This window comes from Amblyomma mixtum, chromosome 4 (genome assembly GCF_055824585.1).
Source record: "Amblyomma mixtum isolate Tamu chromosome 4, ASM5582458v1, whole genome shotgun sequence".
Classification (NCBI taxonomy): Eukaryota; Metazoa; Arthropoda; class Arachnida; order Ixodida; family Ixodidae; genus Amblyomma; species Amblyomma mixtum.
This window is the reverse complement of record NC_143015.1, coordinates 90,977,978-91,001,712: the sequence shown is the minus strand read 5'-3', so window position 1 is coordinate 91,001,712 and position 23,735 is coordinate 90,977,978. Positions and strand designations below refer to the sequence as shown.

At 48.0% G+C, this 23,735-nt stretch overlaps 1 protein-coding gene and 1 non-coding gene across 2 annotated transcripts; one reads left to right on the top strand and one right to left on the bottom strand.

Moving 5' to 3' along the window:
* The first annotated feature begins 652 nt into the window (after nt 1-652).
* On the top strand, nt 653-19,325 carry LOC149347409 (uncharacterized). Its single transcript, XM_089585570.1, has 5 exons — nt 653-1,023; nt 5,320-5,498; nt 13,081-13,220; nt 15,687-15,847; nt 19,162-19,325. Exons 1-5 carry the CDS (start codon nt 948-950, stop codon nt 19,299-19,301), a joined length of 696 nt encoding a protein of 231 aa, XP_089441696.1. The 5' UTR covers nt 653-947; the 3' UTR covers nt 19,302-19,325.
* Nucleotides 12,261-12,333, bottom strand: TRNAK-CUU (transfer RNA lysine (anticodon CUU)). The gene has a single exon. It is a non-coding gene; the product is annotated as a tRNA-Lys (tRNA).
* Nucleotides 19,326-23,735: the final 4,410 nt, after the last annotated feature.

The window sequence follows — 23,735 nt, the reverse complement described above, 5'->3', positions numbered from 1 at the left end:
GGCGGTGTCACATTGCCCAGCTGAGCAGCCGGCCACCAGCGTGACGATTACGGAGCACGCAACGATTATCCAGGTTTCGACGCGCAACGCTCGTCAAAAGCGTTTGGCTTTGATCGCTTGCCTGGACGCCGCGGCGAACACGTCCCCCACAAGCCGCAAAGGCGTTATGCCACGCATCGCGTGCGCTTGGCAAGCGGCAGTGAACCTACTACGTGCATTCTGTCAGGGTTACAATGAGCGCATCAGTCACTCCGCAGAAGGAAGCCAAGACATGCCAAGACCATACTCTTTTTCTTTTTTTTTATTTGCGCGTTCAGTGCCATCTGGCGGAAACGGGGAAGCGCCGAACTCGGCCGCGAAAGGGCCCGAGTGTCCGCTCTTTACTTTTATGTTACTCTATGCAGCTGGCTCGTGGCCAAACAAAGCGCCGGGCGGCCACCGGCCTTGTGGCACGCAAGCCAGCAACGCTGCTGTTGTGGCGGCACGCTAAATTTGCTTCAGCGGATTGTGGCAGCCACGCAACACCTTTCGCAAGTCGCGAGTGCGCCACAGTGTTGTCACGGAAACAAAAAGTAGAAAGCAACGGCTTAGCTCACGCGTCGAGCAGTTTGTACTATCTCTTCAGCTCGAAAGGGGGCTGTAATGTCGCGAAACCTTTCGGGCAGTATAGATACCACTGAAGTGTGGATGAGGCGGACTCACGGGAGACGAGAGGCGTGTTTCTTCTTTTTTCCCCCAGGGACTCGTGCGAGGAGAAGTTCGAAGCCGAGCAGACGTGTTCAACGGCATGATAAGACACCACCACGGCCACTATCTATACCAAGTGTTTATCGGCGTGTAAATATGAGCTGCAGTTCGTGGCAGCCGACGTGATTGTGCGCCGAGAAGAATTGAAGCAGGCTTTGTGCCCGTGACGTGCGCAGTTCAAGAAAAGGAGTGGGTAGCAGATGTGCAGATTCTCTTTTAGGACGATGACGGCAGTGAATAGTTTCCAGCTGCTATCGCTTCTCCTGTGTTGGTCAGGTAAACATCATGATAAAATCTTTTTCGGACTCGCATTTTATCAGCTTTAGCGAAAAGACTTTAGGTGGTACTGCGGCAATGCGCTTCACATCTCCTTGTAAATGCTTTCCTTAAAGGGCCACATGAGGATAGACTGATGTTGCCTGTGTCAGTAGCCTAACGACAGTGACCACGGTCACAGAAAACAGGCATTTATCAGCTAAAAACAACACAAGAACCGAAATATAGGTGCCGCTGTATTTGCGCCGATACCAGAAGCTCAGTTTCACAGCCATTTCCTTAAAAACGGTGCCAACTAATCCTTCTCAGTGTGGGCGTCACAACTTTGGTTGAAACAGTGTTGAAGCTTTTTATTTAGATATTCTCAGCCATGGAAGTTTTGTTGTTGTTGTTGTTATCGGACAAGAGTTAATATAGCCAGAAAGAACCAGAGAGTCAAGTTTTAATAGGAACAATAATTGAATTGAGTCGGCCTTGGTGTGTGTTTAACATGAAGCCCATGAGACAAAGCTGCGGCTTCTTTGCGTGGCTATGCATATTATGCATCCCCTCAAACTCACACTGCTCTACATCGCTGTAGAAAAGCTTATTACATTGCCCTTTTGTTTAATATTCTGATTCTGTTTTCTTACTTATCAACGCGAAAAGCAGGGACAACGGCCATAGACTTAACACAACAAAGTCGTTGTTTCGCTTTGTCTATGCTGATACCGCTTTGGGCAGCACGTGTGCTGCTGTAAGAGATCCCTATAGTCGGCTATAATCGGAATCAAGTCAACAAAAAAGCGGCTTATCCTCGTCAAAGGAACCCCTTCCAGCCAATGACGTCGGCCGATTCTGATGACCATACAAGTATGACAATGCAGGGAGCGGCTGACAATCCAGAGAGGGGACTATCCCCGACCATTGATGGAAGGGACTACCACCTTTCATCTGCCACTCCCTGAATTGTCACTCTAGCAGGTTCATTAAAATCGGCCGACGCCACTGGCTGGAAGAAGCTAAGAAGAAATCCCCTTTTTTCCTTGACTTATATACGACTACAGCACCCAAAAGTAGCGGAATCCACGAGCTTCTTGTGTAAATTCCTGTATATGTTGAGCAATCCGTGTATCAGTTTTGAAGTGCTGTCCATCATGCGCGCAGAATATACCACGTTGCGCTGCTGCGGGTAGCGTTGATAAGCTCGGAGAACACGTGTTTACTACGCCCCTGAGGCCCTTTTCTGGTATCGTCACAGCAGAGCGGTTTGCCGCCAAGCCTCGTTTTCAAGCAGATTTTTCGAACAAGAACAGATGCACAATTAGGGACCCGCTGCCTAGACAAGCGTCGAAATCAGTTTTAATAATGATGATGGTGGTGGTGGTGATGATGATAAAACTTAATTTCAGTAACTATCAATTATCGTCAGATCTTGGAGTGTAGGTGACACAATATCGTTCGTACTTTGCAGCATCCTATCTTAAAAGGCAAGCGTATCACGGGACAACAGAAAGTTAGGTGGGTGGATGAGATTAGCAAGTTTACGGGGACACAGTACCCGCAACTGGCGAAGGATAGGGTTAATTTCAGAGACATGGGAGAGGCTTTTTCCCAGCAGGGGCTGATGATGATGATGATGATTTTAAAGGGCAATGAGCACAGCTGCAACCAGGTATCGTGCTCAGTAAAATTGAATTATATGGCTCTTCGTGCACCCTAAGCAGAAAGGTGTAAAAAGGATCTAAGCAGTTACCTAGAGCACTACCTTTTATAAAAGGGAGTGCGCTTAAAGGACACTTCCTCCGTTTTTTTCCTCGCCGCGGTGGCTCAGTGGTTACGGCACTCGGCTGCTGACCCGAAAGACTCGGGTTCGATCCCGGCCGCGGCGGCCGAATTTCGATGAAGGCGGAATTCTACAGGCCCGTGTGCTGTGCGCTGTCAGTGCACGTTAAAGAACCCCAGGTGGTCGAAATTTCCGGAGCCCTTCACTACGGCGTCCCTCATAGCCTGAGTCGCTTTGGGACGTTAAACCCCATAAACCAAACCATACTTACTCCGTTTTTACATCCATTCAGGCGTATTCGTGTTTCGACAGCAGCTGTGCAGAAGTTTGTCCGGAAGCAAAAGACACATTTGTGGCCGAGAATATTGGATTTAAAAATCTTTTCTTCAGTGAATTGAAACCCGTGGCGTCTCTACCGAAAAAGACAAGTTGCATCCGTTTTGAAGTAAATGGCGACGAAGCTTAACCTCGGGGCTCCCAACGAAAAACAGGCGTCGACGTACGGATTATACTTGCGTTAGCGGCAGGGTATAGCGACGCTAGTGTTTCGTTCTTTCATAACATGAAACCTTTATACGGCTTACTGGCAACAAAACCCGGTCTCAGCGTTGACCAGCAGAGCAGTGCTTCCAAAAAAATCTCAGATGACGTCACCGTGGTACCTAAGAAGAATAACATTTCTTCCGAAGGTTCAGGGAACTGAACCTAGAAATTTTGAATTACGAGGCGAGCGCACGACTCATAGGTTACAAAACAGCGTTGCTTCTTGGCGAATAACGCTGAAGCTGGTACATGCGCTCCCTTACAACTGTATACTTACTGTATAAAATAACAAAAATAAAATAACAACTGCATAAAATAACAAAAAAGATAGATAAATAAATTGTTTCGTTTATCGGAATTTAACGTCCCAAAGCAACTGAGGCTATGAGGGACGCCGTAGTGAAGGGCTCCGGAAATTTCGACCACCAGGGGTTCTTTAACGTGCACTGACATCGCACAGTACACGGGCCTCTAGAATTTCGCCTCTATCGAAATTCAGCCGCCGCGGCCGGGATCGAACCCGCGTCTTCCGGGCCAGCAGCCGAGCGCCGTAACCACTGAGCCACCGCGGCGGGTAGATAAATAAATAATAAAAATGAAAAGGGAATACAAAAAAAAAATTGCATTCAAAGCACGTAAGTATAGTCTTAGGTGTCCTCCGTAATTTTTATCTTCTGTAGCTTATAGCAGCTCCCCTTTTTGGTCACAGTCCTACGTTTTTGGTTACAACGCGGTACCCTAACTACACAGGCTAACCTTCTTTTTTGTTTTGAGTGGGCCTTTATATAACTTCTTATAAAAACGGTCATCATGGTATTAGTCAAAATGAAATGATCAGAAAATATCCATGTTCCAAAATGAGTAGTGATATTTCCGCACAGGAGCCGTTGGTTTCTAACAGGCATACCATGATGGCTGCAAATATGTTCAGCAAGTATGCGAAAGGTGCCTGCATGGGAGCCGAGACTTCTTTGTTGATACCAGATCTAGAACTGCCGCTCTGTGGGAGTTAGAAGATGTGGTCACCACCTATGGGCAGCAATTAAAAAATGTCGCCGTTCGTCGTCATTTACCTCACGAAAAATTTTTGCAAACCCTGTTGTATTTCATTTACCTGTGAGATTATTGTATCTATGAATTCTTGAATACGTTTCACTCATTTTGCTGCCCCGTACGGTTATCAACCACATCCAAGTTAATAACCTTTATAGAAAGTTTTAGTGCGAAAGCACTTCTAGCCCCATTTGCCGGGTTTCAGTGGCGTGTGTCTCTGTGTGCGTGAAGCCTCTGAGTAATAAGTGCAACTGGCTCCCGGGTCTGTGGACACCTCAATCACGCTTTAAGGTACGCGGCACTGGCGTCCACCTGCAAAAAAAGACGTGCTTTCGCAGAAGATTTCGTGCTTAGCAACGCTAATCCGCAAGCCATTTTTATTGCGAAAGCAATACTACTTGCACTTTCAGGCCTTTGCCGTGCCGCGGCAGTGACCACCATTGATCTTCATTTGACCTTGATTGCATTAGATTGGATTAGATTGGGTTAGATTAGATTGGATTGGATTGGATTGGAATGCACTGGATTGGATTGGATTAGATTAGATTAGATTGGATTAGTTTGGATTAGATTGGATTGGATTGTATTCGATTGGATTGGATTCGATTCGATTTTATAACCGATGCGTCACGACAAGTCTAGCCACAAGCACCACCACCAGCTGCACTACCAGCTGAACCATGGCGTAGGTACGGATATTGTTTTCGCAATTACCGGGCTTAACCAAGCTAATCTGCCAGCCATTTTTTTACTTCCCACAGGTGTAGCCGCAGTCAGTTTGCTTTACCACCCAGTTAAGCCCGAACAGACCGCGCGACTTCAATGCATGAACTCTACGCGGAGTTCCCCAGCTAATATGATTTAAGATCTATGCATAGGTGTGAGACCGACGCTCTCGCTATGGAGAAAGTGTATTAACTGAGTTCCTAACACAGCTGCGGCTCCTGCACTCAGTACGGACGACTCCGTGCGACGCACCAATCTGTACTTCGACGAACTCCTGGCCGTTGCACTGAAGAAGGAGGCGGTGAGCCTGGACACCCGGCCGCTGCCACCCTTCGCGTTCGCCTTCGGCCGACAGCAGCGCCACGCGGCGAACTTCACGCGCATCAAGGTGCCTCACTCGTACCTTCTCATGCTTTTCTCTACATGATGCCTCCGCGTTTGGGGTACCAACAACCATTGGGAAACGTCATTTTGTCTGGTATGGCCCCGTTTCGATGGAAGTGAAACGCAAAAGGCGCCCGTGTGCTGTGCGCTATCAGTGCGCGTTAAATATTCCCAGGTGGTCGGAATTATTCCGGAAACCTCTAGTACTGCACCACTTTCTTTCTTTCCTTCTTCCTTCCTTTCTTCCTTTCTTTCTTTCTTTCTATCTTCCTTTCCTTCTTTCATTCTTCCTTTCCTTCTTTCTTTCTTCTTCTCTTTCTTTCTTCCTTCTTTCTTTTCTTTCTTGTTTCACTCCCTCGTTTATCCCTTCTCTTAAGGCGTGGTTTGGTATCCACCGAGATATGTGAGGCAGATACTGCGCCATTTCCATTCCTCAAAAACCCCAATTTTCAATTTTTCATGAAGCTGGTAAATCTCTGCATGACTAAGACTTGTATGCCTGGCAGAAATAAAACCTTGAGCTCTCGTCACACTAAACGATGCAGCTGAACCTTGAAGGTAAATATGGTGTTTTTGTTGTTGCTGAGACCAAGAGAAGGATGAAAAGGAAAGTGCACGGGCCTGTAGACTGGCTCGAGTCGAGTTACCACCGCTGCCACGTGCAGATACAGGAGAGTTAAAATATGAAAGGAAAGAGTGAAAGAAGAGACGCGTGTCGCAACAACCGCGTACGCCGAATCGAAGACGCTGGCTGAAACAACAGATACCTCAAGATCTCCCCTCTGCTGTTGTTGTTGTTGTTGTGACTGAGAGAAGGATGAAAAGGAAATTGCACGGGCCTGCCTACTGGCTCGAGCCAAGCCACCACCGCTGCCACGTGCAGATAGAGGAGAGATCAGAGGAAAGCGAAAAGGGAAAGAAAAGACGCACGTCGCAGCAACAACGCGTCCGCCCTCGCCAATTCGAGAATCATCATTACGGACTCCCGAAAAGCATGTGATCATTACTTGGCAGGGGAGATCTCCCCCTTAGCTGCTTGCATTCTAAGACGGACTGCCACTGATCCAACACCGAAAAGAATCATTTGGGCTCCTGGCTTACTAAGTAATGAGGCCGCTGACGCGGATGCCCGAGCGCTTATTCACCGGGCTCCTCATCCCAGCTCTTCTGGCTCGGAGACTAACCAGCCCCTGCTGCGATTCAGGGAAATAATAACGCATTATAGCGACAACCACCGCCTTTTCCCGGCCCCTGCAAAGGGGCTGAGTAAGACGGAGGATCAAACTTTAAGGCGCCTGCAGACAGGTACTCTACTCTGTCCTGCAATCTTAAAACATTACGATCCTAACACGGATGGGCGATGCCCGCACTGTGGGGAGACCTGTGATATCTTCCACATGGTGTGGGCATGTACTCAAAATCCCCACCTCCCCCTTCCCCTACCCCTTCCAAAGAGGCATGGGAGACTGCCCTCCTCAACTGCTCCTCGCTTGAGTCCCAAAGGGCTCTGGTGAAACGGGCGAGAGACGGGGCCTCGTCATGCGGTGTCCCGGACTAGGGACGCCGACCATGTAGCGGGGCCACTCTGTGGCTCCCAAACTCTATTTCAGCAATTAAAAGTTTTCACCACCACCACCGGAGCGGACGCTGCTGAAAAAATAGATAGGTAGCCGAAGCCGCGCTCGCCGAAGCGAGGACAGATAACCCTCACCCCTCTGCTCGGTAAACACTGAGGTTTAATATGCCGTTTTCTTTTCTTGCGCCTGTAGCTGTGCTAGCCGTGTTAACTGCTTTCTTCGCTCCGTTCTTCCTCTGACGACGTCTATTTGTGGGAGGCAGACAGGGCGAAGAAGAGTGATACAGCACTGCAAGGACCAGGTAGACCCAGCTCGGCTCGCTAGCTGAGCGGTGCCACTGCGGCTTCTCTTTCCCTCCTTCCGCGTTCACGCAGTTTGTAGTTAACTTTGAAAAGGCTGGAAGCCTGCCTGTAGGCTATTTGCTGTGACTGACGAAAGCAGTCCGGCGGCAAACTGCTATTAACGAAAACAAAGTGGCCTTGGGTGTGACAGTAAAAAGTAGGCGAGGAAATGGAGAGGCGCCAAAAAATTTTGCTGTGGTTTAGCTCCGGTTAAACCTGGAGTGACGCGATAGTTACCGCTGGCGAGTGGAAGTCGCTGAGTCGAATTTCTAAGTCAGTCTTTCGCCGTTATGTTTCGCTATGTGGTGGTGAAAATATTTTAATGAAATAGTTTAGAAGGCTGTAGCGGCGGTTGGAGCTCTCAGTCCGGAGCCCCATTGGCGTATAGGCTGCTGTCCGGGCTTTTTCGATGAGTTGCTTTTGACTCGTTTTGTCCGAGCTGGTCAGAGCTGGCTCCCAGCCCTCCTGCGTTGGCTGGTTATTAAGAGTGACCGCCTGATTTCGTTGGCAGGCCCATACAATATGGTACAGGTCCGCCTTCTCCCCGCAGAATTTGCATTGTGAGTCAAATGACTCCGGGTCTATGGCATGTAGTCTTCGTGGGTTGTTGTAAGTGTTGGTCTGTAGCTTTCGGAGGTGTTGTTCCTCCCCTTTATCTAGTGTCTTAGCCGGCGGAGGGAGACCCAACGGAATGATCTTAAGTATGTCATTGTAAGTAAGTAGTGGGGTAGGAGGTTCCACAGCATCCATACTGGGTGCCCGGGGCAGAAATGCTTGGGCTGAGGCATGTGCGCTCTCGTTTCCTGGGATGCCCTGGTGACCTGGTACCCATACTAGGCGTTTTTGTGTGGGTTGGTAACCATGGGTGTAGCTATCTTGCAGGAATTTAGCTGCTAGCGGTGCGACCCTGCCCCTGAGGTATTGCGATACGCTGTCTGCGAATCTGTAAGAATGTATTCCGAGCTAGTGTGTGTTGCAGCTAGAGCAGTCGCCACTTCTTCCGCATCCAGTATGTCCTGGCTAGCCAGTACTAGTCCGTCCATTGTTTTATTTTGGAGCACTACCGCGACGGCCGCCATTCCCTGCTCGTGACCCGCAGCACCGACATAGAACACGCCCTCGCGCCCGCCGTAGTGCCTTTTCATGGCTGCGGCTCGTGCTTGTCGTCTTGACTGGTGAAAATCGGGGTGCATATTCCTGGGTAGTGGAGCTGCCTTGAATTCTCCTCTTCATGAGGCTGGGATGTTAGTTTTAGTGTCTAGCTGCCGGGGCAATTGATGTTTAAATCAATCAGGACTCGTCGGCCAGTCCGAGTAGTGGAGCGTTCCTTCTTCATCCTGGACGTGGATTCACAGTTCAAATTTCAGTTTCTTCATTACGGCCCTCTTTCTCTTTCGTCTTTCACTCCACTTCCTCCCTTCCTGTACAAACGGATGATGGGTGTCCACCGAGATATGCGAGACAGTTACTGCGCAATTTCCCTTCATCCAATACAATTTTCATTTTTTTCAATACCGCCCCTCTTTCTTCTTTCACTCCCACTTCCTCCCTTCTTCTACAAACGAATGACGGGTGTCCACCGAGATATGTGAGACAATTACTGCGTAATTTCCTGTCCTCAAATCCAATTTTCTTTTTCTTCATTACGGCCCCTCTTTCTCTTCTTTCACTCCCACTTCCTCCCTTCCTGTACAAACGGATGACGGGTCTCCACCGAGATATGGGAGACAGTTACTGCGTAATTTCCTTTCTCAAATACAATTTTCATTTTTTTCATTACGGCCCGTCTTTCTTCTTCCACTCCCTCTTCCTCCCTTCCTGTACGGTGCGGTTCAGGTGTCCACCGAGATGACTGAGAACTTCTGCGTCATCAATTAGCGAGCTACAGGCCATGACTACGCTTAGGCTTCGCTGTGGTTAAGCGATGTAATGCTACTGATGATTTACTTGGGTAATCTTCGACGTCATGAAACGAATTACGGGTGTCCACCGAGATATGTGAGACAGTTACTGCGTAATTTCCTTTCCTGAAATTCATTTTCTTCATTACGGCCACTCTTTCTGTTTCTTCTTTCACTCCACTTCCTTCCTTCCTCTACAAACGGATGACGGGTGCCCACTGCAGCCACGGGCATACAGCCGAGGTGCGACCACGCTCTACGAGGCGAAGTGGCTGGCGCAGTTGCTTCAAAAAAAGTAAAGAAAACTTATTTTTTCTTGGATCATCCCTGACTCCAAACTTAGGCATTCATGAACAAATATGTTGTTACTCATGAACAACATAAACGCAAGAAGCTTTTAAAAGCTTTTAAAAGGTCGCACTGGGAGAGGGGCTCATAATTATGAGCCCCTCGCCCAACGCGGCCTATAGCAACCATTTCCTTTCAATGGAATCACAAAAAAATGTTAATTTTGTCCTAAAAGACATGAAAATCCCAACATCTTACCACTACGATAATTCACGTACAATACGTTCTCGAAATCTCTAAAACAACTTCCAGTTAATCCGCTTTCTCAGTAGAAGCGTTGTCACTATAAGAGCTGTCTGAGAAAGTGGACATGGTAGTTATTCCTTACGACGGGCTCAACATCAAGCTAATTCCGTCCACTGAAAGACAAACACCTCCTTTGACATACAAGTAACCAACGTCATTCACTGGAATCTACAGTGACATTAATTTATCACGGAGATAATCAGACAACGATCACTGCATGCGGGAGACAACCCGACAGCAAGGTAGCTGTTTCTCGCGTGCCTACTTGGCTGCAATTGCTCACAGCGACCGATGAGATATTGCTCTTGAGAGAGAGCACGACAGTCATGAAAGGAGGAAGGTGGGTGAGCTAAGAAAAGCGAAGTTCCCCTCGCGAAGAAAATGGGCCGCCCATTTGGAGGCGGGCCATGACGCGGCGAAGAGGATTGCAGCTCCCACTGAGCAATGCATACTGCAGTGTGCGCCGTCGGAGTTAAAGTTTTGGCGACGTGATAAAAATGTGTGAACTGGGGACGGTAGATAAAGAGCATAGCTGTCTGACAGGTGAGATCGTTATCTAAACCAGAGCTCAGACAGTTTGTTCGAAGTGTGCTAAGTTTAGCACTGGTACCACCTGGTGACACGGATTGACGCGAGGCAGCTAGCTATTCGCAGTATACTGAGCGATCAATTCTTCCTTTACTAATCCCACACTTTTAAGCATGAAACGCCTTTAGCTCCCATTCTGAACACCTTCAGACGAACATCATCCCGAAACCCCGGCGAAGCTGGAACTGGAGCCGGAACTGAGGAAGGCACTCGGGTCGAAATTTCGTTAAACCGCATTAGATGCCTGCAGGTAAAGAGTACCCGATGTCCCAGTTAAAAGCAAATTTAGAGCCGATGGAGCGACATAGCCGAGTAAAATAATCTAAATGCAGTTAGATTCCAAGTACTTTTTTTTAGTTCACTCAAATTAGTTAACCAACACCAATTTATATGTTGTTTATATATTGGCCTTTGCATTACATGCCCTGTCCAAGCCTATTTCTTCCTCTTGATTTTGACTAGGATGTCATTAACCAGTGTTGTTCCCGCACCCACCCCACCCGCTTCCGATCTCTTAACGTTACACCTATCATTTTCTTTCCATAGTTCGCTGCGTTGTCCTTAACTTAAGCTGAACCCTCTTTGTTAGCCTCCACGATTCTGCCCCGTAGGTAAGTACCGGTAAGATAGAGCTGTTCTACAATGCTTTGCTCTTGAGGGATATTCGTAAACTGCCCTTCATGACCCCAGAGAACCTGCGATCCACCTCATTCTTACTGTATTTATTTCCCACCCATGATCCGGAATGTAAACGGTACCTGGAGACAGAATTTACAGCCGACTATTTTTAAACGCGATCTATAACTTCCGCGTTGACACTCTATTTCCGACACTAATGTTTAAAAAGTTAGCTAACTAGTCTTTACCAATTAACCAGCTTCTGCAGCGAAGAAATACTTGTAATGACGCAATGCGAAATATCAACAGGGTTATATTGCTTTCGCGAAAAAGTCATCTTCCCTCCACTCTCCCCATACAATCTCTCCCTCCATTCTCCCCACGTGTAGGGTAGCATACTGGGCGTCGCCTGGTTAACCTGCCTGCCTTTCCGTTCATCTTTCTCTCTCTCTTGGACACTCCGTCTATTTTAAAACCTTAGCTACATTTAGCTAGAACCCCCGAAAGTGGAATTTCACTAGTTGAGGATTTCGTATTTACTCCCAAGAAACGGGGAAGGAGAGGTGAGCAAGAGAGGGGGGGGGGGGGGGGTGCGTGCACACGTCATTTCGCAGTAAACGGTAAATTGGTTTCTGAGGCAAGGAAATGGCGCAGTATCTGTCTCCTTACTTCGGTGGACACCTGAACCGCGCCGTAAGAGAAGGGAGAAAGGTAGGAGTGAAAGAAGATGGAGGGGAAGGGGTGCCGTAGTGGAGGTCTCCGGAATAATTTCGACCACCTGGGGATCTTTAGCGTGCACTGACATCGCACAGCACACGGGCGCCTTTTGTGTTCCGCCTCCATCGAAACGCGGCCGCCGCAGTCGGGTTCGAGTCCGGGTACTCTGGTTCGTAGTACAGGAATAAAAATTGGAGAGATATGTAAAGGCAGGGCTTTCAGTAATAAACGTGGCTTTTTTATCGGTAGTACAATTTTGATTTACTCTCCTCGGGCAGCTTCGGAGCTGTAACATCCGACTCGAACTTTGGTTCCGATGCATAGCAAATCCATGGAAGTAAACGTCACGAGAGTAGCAAAAACATCTTTCTTTGTATAAACCCGCGTTTCTGGCATAAAAAAAAGACTGGGTCAGGGAAAGAAAAAGTAACGCCCAACGTGGGGCTCGAACCCACGACCCTGAGATTAAGAGTCTCATGCTCTACCGACTGAGCTAGCCGGGCGACGGGGATCGCGGCGTTGGAGTGTAGTGTCATGCCTGGACTTTTTTCTGGGTGGTCTTTTTTGTGTACAGTAAAAAAGATTATAATCAAGATCCCCAGGTGATCGAAATTATTCCGAAAGACCACGGTTCGATCTCGGCCGCGGAATCACTATTCCGCCATGTCCGCCGTTTTATATTTCTGCAAAATGAGAGAACAAGAAAAAATGATGTCCTATCAAGTGTGCTACAAAAGAACAAATAAGATTAAGAGGCATGCATTTAGTACATGAAGCTGTGTAAGCTGTGGAAATTAATTTTTTGCTGTGCGCGAAACGCCTACTTGGTTGTTGTTGTTGTTGTGACTGAGAGAAGGATGAAAAGGAAATTGGTTTTGGTTTATTGGGGTTTAACGTCCCAAAGCAACTCAGGCTATGAGGGACGCCGTAGTGAAGGGCTCCGGAAATTTCGACCATCTGGGGTTCTTTAACGTGCACTGACAAATTGCACGGGCATGCCTACTAGGTGGTGTTGGCCAAGCCACCACCGCTGCCACGTGCAGATAGAAGAGAGTTGAAAGATAAGAGCAAAGAAAAAAAGAGAGAGTAAAGACGCGCGTCGAAGCAACAACTGCGTCCGCCGGAGCGGACGCTGCTGAAAAAACAGATAAGCGGCCGAAGCCGCACCCGCCGAAGCGAGGACAGATACTCTCTTTTCCTACTTGGTGAAACTGTAACTTTATATTTCTTTTTAAACACGCCCCCTGCAGGTGACCGGGCTGTCAGGTGGCGTGAAACGCTTCGGCGACGCCAGCTCTCCAGGCTACCTGCACGGAAACCTGACCGTCGGGTCGCACGTGCAGTTCGAGGGCGCCTCCGTGCACTGCGGGGGTCACGTCCGCCTCCAAGGGTAACCAATATTGATAAACCACATTTTATTCTTTATTCTTACGACATGAGAACCTCCAAAGAGTTAGGGGGGGAGGGGGAGGGGGGGGGGGGTTATGGGTTCAGGGGGGTTTAACATCCCAATGTGACTCAGGCTGTCAGGGACGCCGTAGTGAAGGGCTCCGGAAATTTCGACAAACCTCGGGTTCTTTAACGTGCATTGACATCGCGCAGTACACGGGTTTGTAGAATTTCGCCTCCATCGAAATTCGACCGCGGCGGCCGAGATCGAACCCGTGTCTTTCGGGTCACTAAAGAGGAAGCTCTAGGAAACAGTGTATGAACACGACTATCCAGGGAAGCCGCCTCACCGTATTAAGGGAATACTTAACATTTAGGGCTACTCGTGCTCATAACATTGAGGGACCTTTCAAGCTTTCCATTTTCCATCACGAATTAACGCATTTGAATAATACTGCGAAGCCTACAGTTTAAAATAAGTTCCAACATGCGGGATAATTGTCAACAACAAATGTTCACCGCAAATTGGTTCTTTCGGTGCTTTCGTCAATTCTATACTTAGCACGTAAAAATTACACAGATGGTTACTGATACTTTCGCCTTTGCTTTTGTAATTGTGTTGCCACTGTCCTAATGACTAGTCTCGAGACTCAAGCGAGTAGCAGGGAGAGGTTCGCCTACGAAGCTGGCTGGTGCAGGGATGACCGCCGGGAGAAATCCAGGCAACGCAGAGCGATCTTGGCGCCTCTTTCACCGGACTGACAGTGCCCGCCTCATGTTTCCCGATATCTGCACCGCAGGAAGCATGCACCACTCTCGACACCAACGCTAAGCATCGCCGCTCGCTTGAAAATTTGCTTCCGTTGCCTTCCGGCTTTTCGAAAGCACCCTTTTCCTGTTATCGCCTTTGCGCCCTGTGGGAGAGTGGTTACAATTGGGCGATCGGAATCAGAAGCAAGAAAGAACCACCCGGAAGTGACGCCTCTCCTTCAGTTTCTACTGGCTAACAGCATGCTAGCGCTTTTTCTGGCGGCAAGGGTCAGTTCGTTGCCGATCGTATACCTTTTCGGAAAGTTTTGCGACGTACTGTGCGCAAACTCTGGGGGCGGATTTCGCCCGCTCCAGTCAGCATGTAAACTATGAGACAGTGCGTTGTATTCATCCACCCGCAAGGCCTTTCTTCCCTGGCCATACAAGTCAAGGTGGACGACACCTGTGTATGCAGCCGAAAGTAGTAGTTGGTTTCGAGACGCTGCTTTTCACGTCTTGACGAAGTGCTTTCAGCCTACAACGTTTAGCATAACGGCTGGCAACCGTGTGCGCTATCAGGTGTCTTGTACTCCTCTTCAAAAGTCCTCAATTTCCGTTGTAGCCGCGTTAAGATTAGTATTCCTCGTGACGACGGAGTTCATGCGATTCTTATGCAACTTCTCTGTTCACACATCCCCAACCTTTCAACGGCATTGTACTAATCATTGAAACAACATCGTATCAATTTCTACTATCTAGTCTTTTCAAAATATGAAGGCCGTGAGAACGCTGATCATGCCCTCGTGAGAATTTTTACAACCGTTTCGCACCTCACTTTTGTATGAATGATAACTGTGTAGAGAGAGAGAGAGATAAAGGGGAAGAGGGAAGACCGGGATGTTGACCAGAAAAGTGTTCCGGTTGGCTACCCTGCACTCGGGAGGATGGTTGAGGGGTATTGAAAATGAAAATGGAAGTCACAATTTGTCACGCTAGCAAGTCGCTTTCAGGGAGAAAAACTGTGCTTTGTAGGCCTTGAGGGCAATCGACTGCTGTGGCCACTGACCACTCATGTGCCCCTTTTTGGCAAATGAACCCAAATACAGCCCGCAGCCCGAAGGGCTGCAGTTAAGTTGAGCTTTAAGAACCGGATATAGGCCACTCAGTCAGGGACATTGCGGCACTACCAACGTATAACGGCTACGACTGCTCCATACAAAAGCCACGATCCGGACCATGTCCAAAACTTCCAAGTGATTGCAATGCTCACATCCTTGATGAATGTCATGCGCACTCTGCTTTTTGGCCTACGCACGCCTGCAGCAAACAACGACCTGCAAGTACTATAGATAGATGTCGTGAATCATTTAGAACCTATGAGCCGCCGCGGTGGCTCAGTGGTTATGGTGCTCGGCTGCTGACCCGAAAGACGCGGGTTCGGTCCCGGCCACGGCGGTTCAGTTTTTTTGGAGGCGAAGTTCTACATGCCCGTGTACTGTGCGATTACAGTGCACGTTAAAGAACCCCAGGTGGTTGAAATTCCCGGAGCCCTCCACTACGGCGTCTCTCATAGCCTTAGTCGCTTTTGGACGTTAAACCTCATGAACCAAACCAAACCAAACTAGAACCTATAGGCGTGGGTCATCGCCATCCCAAGTGCGTTGTTATTAACCAAAGCTGTGGTCATTGTGCCTTGTTGCATCTCCCACGTGTGCAGCTCCTACCATGCGGAGTTCGTGGACGTTGTTCTCCTGCTAAAGTTCACCGTGGCCTTGGTTGAAGTGATGGCGTACCCGGGCGACCAGCCGAACCTACTCACGTTCCAGCTGATGATGGGTGGCACCAATCTGACCGCGGTCAGCCCCGACAGACCACCCGGTGAGTGCGTGGATTTTCCCAAGCAGTAACTGATTAGAAGGGGGAGAATGGCTAGCAGGGTAGAGTAGGGCCAAATGGGACAGAAATCTGCAGAACATCTTACTTTATATCTCAGAAATGTGAAGACATAAATATTACAGGATTATTTGCTACCGTTCTTGCATCCCGCTCAGCGAGTATGAAAAGGCCGGCGGAAGAGAAATGTACAAAAAACTGACATTCAGATTTTCAAAATGTCTCATTTTTCCACCACTCACGAGGCCAAATGACATGGACCTACAAAAATGAACGCATTACGCAGTCTCGCTATGAATTTCCACTAGGTTGGCCCCATGGATCAACATGGTCTTTGTCAGCCAGTTCGCATGATATATACTGCACCCATACGCAATGCGACATCGTGTTGTCCTGTGACCCGATTCAAACTTGGCAGTTGCATAAAGCCAGGCTTTGCGGATAGCATGGCTTCGGGTTCAGTTTTGATTTCCTGCCGTCTTCTTAAGTTTTTTTTTTCTGTTTTAGTGTGGCACGCTGTTGCTCTTGCGCGGATGAAACATATCGTATACTGTATCCAACTGTGCTGTGGATGAAGACGACGACAATGAGGACGATTTGTATGTCGTTTGGAAGCTTGTAGCTCAGTATCTTCATAGGACCATTTAGGATATTTCTACGCAAGATTTCGCGTTTGTTTTTTTTTTCTTGGAAGTGCGGAGTGCATGGTATGCTCACTGTAAAAAAAGAAAATTTATTTATTTATTTATTTATTTGCTTACTTATTTATTCATTCATTCATTTGTTTACTTTAGCCTCAAGGCCTGGGGCAACAGAGGAGTGGATGAGTAGAATAAATACAATGCAAAACAGGGAACGCGAAGCGGACAAGTCAATACTCTAAGTATAAAATGCTGGCTAATACGGTTCTAAAATCAGGAATGTTTTCTTCAATTCTGGCAGTCAACCCGAGAAGGTGGTTCCAGTCTTTGGATGTTCGAGGAATGAAGGAGTCGCTGCATGTTTTTGTCTTGAATGGTGCAAATCCAACCTTGCACGCGTGGTTCCAGTCAAGATGAGATGTACGAAATCGAAGGAATGCGTGCGCTATGAATCTTAAGACAAATATGAAAAAAAAATTATGGCATAAGCAAGGCGACAAAATTTGCGACTAAAAGGTAATAAAGGTAGATTTAATATGCGTTTCACTGATGATATACTAGCAGTACGATGATGGCTATGCAGAATGAAATGGAACGGAGTTTTTTCCGGACAAGCTCCGGGGCATAGGTTAGGTTAGCACAAGCATTCATATCAAGTGCGACACAAGCATTGCAGTCGGTATATTTAGTTGGCTTTCTGTAGCATTGCCAGCCCTCCCCCCTCCACTTCCCCCCCCCTCCCCCCAGACTTCAGAATTCTTAGACGGTTCCCTCACCGCCTGGACCATCTGTGCGCCGGCAGTACCATATGAGTCCGACATCCCTGTCTGCCCGGCGTTAGCTGTGGCCAGATTATCTCTAGGGTGTTTACGCTTAGCAAAACCTGCCCCTGCTCAGTTGTTTTGCGCTGAGCCAAGCGTCGCGTGTCGGCACGACGCTTCCCAGCGGGCGCACATAACCCGTTGCCCGACATTAATTGCACTGCAAAGTTAAATAGGCTTGACTTCATACAGTTCGCTATATTTTCGCCCGTTAGTCAAGGGCGCGCCTTCATCCGTCCCAGAGACGAATGCAGCGAACTGAAATGTCCCTGCAAGCAGCCACGGATGACGTCCGCGCTAGATTAAGACGCATGTACTGCTCACCCGAAACTGCGTCCCGCGCTTCCTCTGCAGCGTCGCGGGGTGAGAGATAATTATAGCCCAGCTGCGCCGTTGGATTATTCCTTTAGGCTTAACATACGGCAACGACTGGACCAGTCATTTCCTAAGCGATCTAAGTGACTGCTATTTGCACGGTGCTTGTGTGCACCGTCTCTCTAAAAAAAAAAGTAAAAGACACGTGCCAGATTTCACAAAAGTAATAGTGGCCTCTGCGTTTTTTCGCAAGGTGAGTAAGTGAAGTAATCTAAAGACTGGCGCGAGACAAGTTAGTGCATTGCCAGAGCCCTATCAATGAGGGGGAGGGGGGAGGGTAATGGTAACACAATTCTAACACGCTTTAATACAGTCTAGTCTCGTCAGTTCGAGCTCGCTTATTTCTAGCTTTCTGTTTAGTTGGGACTGACGCTTTGGTTCGGTCAATGTCACCTGTGTCAACGGGAAAACTGCCCCAGCTGTTTTCAGTTTGCACCTTGCATAGAGTGAGAGAAAAATTGTTTGGCCCGTTTGTAGTGAAACAACGAATTAATTTTACTGTTATATCAGTAACAGCACCATCGGGGAAAGAAATGGGTCGTCGGTCAGATAATTCACAGGACCGGAAGTTACATCAGCAGACCAGACGTGCCAACTTTATCTGAAGAGCTTTTTCTCGAAAAGAGCAGAATCCGGGCACTGACTTTACATGATGTCCAGCTGTAATCGTAAGAGATCTTCCATTTTAAAAAAGTACAAAATTAAATGTGCCACATAACTAGCATTTTAAGCGCTTCACGTAACAGCCGCCAAGATGTTGCTGCGGATAAAAACTTTTCGCATTTTTCTATAGTTTTCTGTCATGGTTGATTTTGCTTATTTCGAAGAAAAAACTCCTCACTTTTCTATGTACCTTAATTGCGTCCGTGTCGCCATCTCTAGGCACATTCAGGGAAACATCACCCCATCTGATCACCGAATAGAAGACCCGAAGAATGTCTGCTTATGTGCGGACAGACGCACAGAGACAGTACAACGCCCTCTTCGACTCGCGACTGCGTGCCGTATAAAAATATTATCCAAACGGAAGAAAATTTATTATTTACACGTTTTATTGAGGACCATGCCATGATGGCGCAGAAAAATTTCCATCCTCTCATGTGTTCAATTATGCAATTTGCGTCGCGGTTTCACTGCAGTTGCTACATGGCCTCGAATGTACTGCTCGCGATTCATTCCTTTTATAAAAGAATGACACAAAACTCGATGTAAAGGCACCAGTATCTTCAAATGCTATCTCATTGCCAATGCGTAATGTAATTAGGTATCGCTGTGAATCCTGTTTAGTCTCAATTACTCGTGCAATATTGTAAGAATCGAGGTCGAATTATTGAGATTTCACTGTGTAAGCATCATTAAAGGTCACACTGAAGACGTCAGCCCGCAGGCTGCATCTGATTACGAAGCTCTCCGCTCTGCCTTGTTTCTGACGCCATCCACATGTTCACATGATATGACGCAGCTTTGGACGAAGAAGAACTGCGACAGCTGATGGAGTCCACTCGCGCTGGTGTGCGGCTGTCTACCGAGCACTTCCTTAACAACGAATTCCGCGCCGCACTACAGAGGGCCGTGGTGCGCAAGCCAATGCCGAAGCCCTGACAACCGCCTCTTCGGATTTTATTAGTCCCTCCTGTACACCGGTTATAAGTGAACAAAGTAAAAAAGTGATCTATCTACTGTCGCCATTTTACTGTCCGCGAAAAGCAACCTTCTGAAATGTTTCTAAATGTAGTTTTTACTCTTTTTTTTCTTGCCTTCTCTGCAATATTTCCTTGCTAGAAATTGCTTTTAGCCGCGATTTTTTTAGCTTTTTTGTGTGTTTTCAATGCCTTCTTGTGTTATGCACTTTCGGTCTTCAAGCGTACAATAAATGGTGATGGTATAGCGACGGCGACGGGACGAGAATAGGGAGGCTCTCAAAAGCGGGATTCACTGTACTCCTATCATTGAAGTTTAGTCTAATTCATATAACGATTTTGTTTTCACTTTTAACTGCTTCACCCACTAAATATTATTACAGGAGTTAACCCAGCCAGGGAGTTACCCCAGGTTGTGACCCCGGGGTAATACGCCGTACAACCTCCACCAAATATTACAGGAGTTAACTTAGCAGCAGGAGCGACAGTCCGCTATCGGGGAGCATCCAAAGACCAGGTCACCCCAACACTAACTGCCATCCCAGACACTAACTTTCGAGATACGGCGTACAAAATAACCACAACAGTCTGGAACAGCATGTAATCTCTTCAGCCTAGCTGCGCGATCCTTCAAGATAAATCTGGTTCCGTCTTGCATCACAAACAAAGCGATAAAGCGGCGTGCCGGCGGCGATAAACACGAACAAACAAACATTACAAAGCTTCGCGGCAATATACCGTGCTCGATTCATTCTTGCTATAAAAGCACGTTAGGTGAATGTCGTTGGAGGCAGAATGCAAAAGGCGGTCGTGTGCTGTGCGATGTCAGCGCACGTTACGGAATTTCAGGTAGATTAAATTAATCCTCCACTACGGCGCCCCTCGTAATCCATGTCGCTTCGGGACGTTGAGCCCCACAATTTATAATTTTAGATGCGCAAGCCGCGCCTGTAGCGGCTACTGCGTAATGACTGTTTGCGTCCTTCATCAATCTGCCGCGGTGGCACAGTGTCTAGGGCGATCGGCTACTGAGCCAGAGTTTCTGGGTTCGAACTCGGCCGCGGCGTCCCTATTTCGATTGAGGCGAAGTACAGAAACGCCCGTGTGATGTGCCTTGTAAGCGCACTTTAAAGAACGCCAGACGCTCTAAATTAATTCGGAGACCTCCATTGCGTTGTCCCCCATGGCTTTAGTCTCTATAAGACACACACAGTCCCCAAGAAATGACATCAACGCCATTACAATGTTTAAAGGTATTATCGTAGGGAACACTGATGACATATGCAAATTTGCTTCTACTCACAACTCTTCCGCGACCTTACTGGAATCAGCAACAGCCGTGCGCTCTGGACAAATAGTCGTGATAAAGTACCCCCCTCTCCCCTGCCACCTCCTTCTGTGATAGTCTACGTTGTAGTCGTAACGGCCTATCAGGATTGTCATTATGGAAGCGATATCGCTCATCCGAGGTCTGTGGGTTGCCTATTGCCGCAGCAGCGCTGCACCTCCACTCTTCCGCAACTGGCGGCTGACTGGGAACCACCTGCCTGCCCGTCGTGATGGCTCAATGGTTAGAGCCCTCGGCTACCCAGCCGGAGTACCCGGGTTCTAAGCCGGTCGCGGCGGCCGTGTTTCGAGTCCAGGCGAAAAGCAAAATCCAGCCCTGTGCTTTTCGATGCCAGTGCACGTTAAAGATACCCAGGTGGTCGAAATTATTCCGGAGGCCTGCACTACGGCACCTCTTTCTCCTTTTCTTCCTTCTCTTCCTCCTTCCTTTATTGCATCCCTTAAGGCGCAGTTGCGGTGTCCATTGATGGTTTGGTTTGGTTTATGGGGTTTAACGTCCCAAAGCGACTAAGGCTATGAGAGACGCCAGATATGGGAGACAATTACTGCGCATTTCCTTTCCTCAGAAAATAATTTTCAACCACCTGCCTACAAAAGCACCAGATGGGGTCAAATGCGAGGTCTCAAACACGAGCCAGTGGAACGATGGAGGAGGCATTTCCCGGAATGCTGACACATAAACCTGTTTCCAGGAGTACTAGCTGCGCTACAACCCGAATGCCTGGAAAAAACTTCAGGACCGCTCCGAGGCCTCACCAGCAGCACCTGGATGTCGGCTCCTGTTCAGGCGCATTCACGAAGAGTCACCTCCTCCACCACTGTTCACCTTGCTCTAGAGTGTCTGTTGGCAAGTCACGTTCCATGGTCTAGGTTGCACAAAACACGTCGCAACATCCCGGAATATAATACGACATCCTCGATATTGAGGCGTGAGAGGTTGACAGTTTCGTTAACAAACATAGACGTTTCAGTCGCGTCTACTCGTTTCTCTGCTTCCATTAATCCACGAGCCACATAGCAAGGTATGCAAACGTACCCCGCATGCTCGTGGAGGGCGGTGAGTGTTTCACTACAGGCTGCCTAGAGGCAGCATCCGTCAATGCGTGGCTTGAAATCTACATGACAGAGAAGGGGAGACACAGCTCATCCCAGTGAGTAGCGCACCGTTTTTGTTGATACTGAACACTTCTGAATTTTCTGTTATTCTTCAAAATCCCTCTCCGTATTTTGCTAGTGCTCACCAATACCCTCAAGGATGTATTTCCAACTAGCCCCAGTAGCTATTTTAAGCCCGATACTGTTGCCTCACCGCCTCGATGCTTTCAAGTGGAAAGCTGATAACGTGGATCGTATCTAATCTGTTCGGGGCAACGTCCGCACTGACTCCCATCGATGCCAAGCAGCGAGAACTTCGATTCGTCGAGAACTTGAATGGTTAACATGTCACTATTCTTTTCTAACGGTAACGTGTTCGTTTGCCCACTTAATCCTGGCGGCCTGATTCCCTTTACTCATGGGTGGCTTTTGAGCTGGCTACTGTTTGGTCCAGCAGATCTAAGACAACGTCTCGCAGTCCAGAGAGCACCTCTATGGACGGATACTAAGGCCAAATCCTCGGAAATAACGACAGCAGAAGGTTGAGGGTCTTTACGGCCCGCGCGAACAATGTCTCTGCCGACGACTAGTTTGGGGCGTCCCACTGAACATAAGATTGCCAAGTCTACTTGGAATTTATATTTCAAAAATTCCAACCGCCCAATGCGCGACTCTGAACTTCATGGCACACTGGCGCTGTTTCATCCCAAAGTAGTGGCTTCTGACAATAACCGTTTGAAGAGTCTTGGTTAAGTAAGGTGAATCCCGATCTGCGCCAGCGCCTGTGAAAATATACAATATAGCATGTTCTTGCACAGTATGTCGCTTTAACACAAAAGACAGCCCATAAAAATTCAGAAGAGACTAAAAATGAAGGCAGTGATAAGTCGCCATTACAGGACGAGCCACCGCGATAGCTCAGTGGTTATTGCGTTCGGCTGCAAACCCGAAAGACGCGAGTTCGATCCCGGTCGCGGCGGTCCAATTTGGATGGAGGCAAAATTCTAGAGGACCGTGTACTGTGCGATTTCAGTGCACGTTAAAGAACCCCAGGTGGTCGAAATTTCCGGAGCCCTCCACTACGGAGTCTCTCATAGCCTGGGTCGCTTTGGGACGTTAAACCCCACGAACCAACCAGCCATTACAGGATGAACATGTAAAACAAACTGAAAGCCAGGAGTGAGTGATGAGGGGCTAGTTGGTATGAATTATGCCCTGTCTCCTGCGCAGTTTTATGTTTTTGTAAACTGAAAGCATTAAGACTCTCCACTGAAAACCCTAAACAGAATAGTACATTACTGCATCAAAATTTATTCATAAGAAATGAATCAGAGTCGTATGTGCTCGATTTTACCAGGAAGCGTATAGGATTGGACAAGTTGGTGAGACGTGTTAAAGGCAAGAAAGGCGCAGCATGAAGTAACGAAGCCAGCAGGAGAGCATCCACAGGCACAAGCGCTATCTTTGCACAATGAACTTGAGAGTATTAAATCTTTTCGTTCACACGTTTAACAGAAAGAATGACGCGCAAAAAGAAAACCCAGTGCCATGAGTACAGTTTCCTGCAGCAAAAATTCTGAAGCAACCTCTGTTCTTGAACTAACGGCCCTGCTGAGTGTTGCGGTGTGCAAAATGCAAGCTGGAAGATATAACAGAAATGGAATTGCAAGCTTTATAGGTCTTATCGCGCAGAGAGGTGTCTGATAACACACTTGAAATAATCTCTTTGCCATACGTTTCCGCGACCTTGCTGAAACAGCAGCACGTTCATGGCCGACACTGATAATAAAAGTCAACCCCGCACCCTTTAGGTCCGCAACCTTGGCGTGATAACACACGCTGTATACTCGCCGCACAGACGTGCCCTCTGGAGTGTCGCTTTGATAGCGACATCTCACTCGTCTCACGTTCGCGTGTTGCGTGCTCTTACGGCAGCAGCACGAGTCTACTCCTG

What these genes read in the sequence shown, in the direction of transcription:
- LOC149347409 (XM_089585570.1), top strand. Translation starts at nt 948, where the DNA reads ATGTGCAGATTCTCTTTTAGGACGATGACGGCAGTGAATAGTTTCCAG. An exon ending in GCTTCTCCTGTGTTGGTCAG is followed by an intron (nt 1,024 to 5,319) that starts GTAAACATCATG and finishes TTCCTAACACAG; the next exon opens with CTGCGGCTCCTGCACTCAGT. An exon ending in GGTCACGTCCGCCTCCAAGG is followed by an intron (nt 13,221 to 15,686) that starts GTAACCAATATT and finishes CCACGTGTGCAG; the next exon opens with CTCCTACCATGCGGAGTTCG.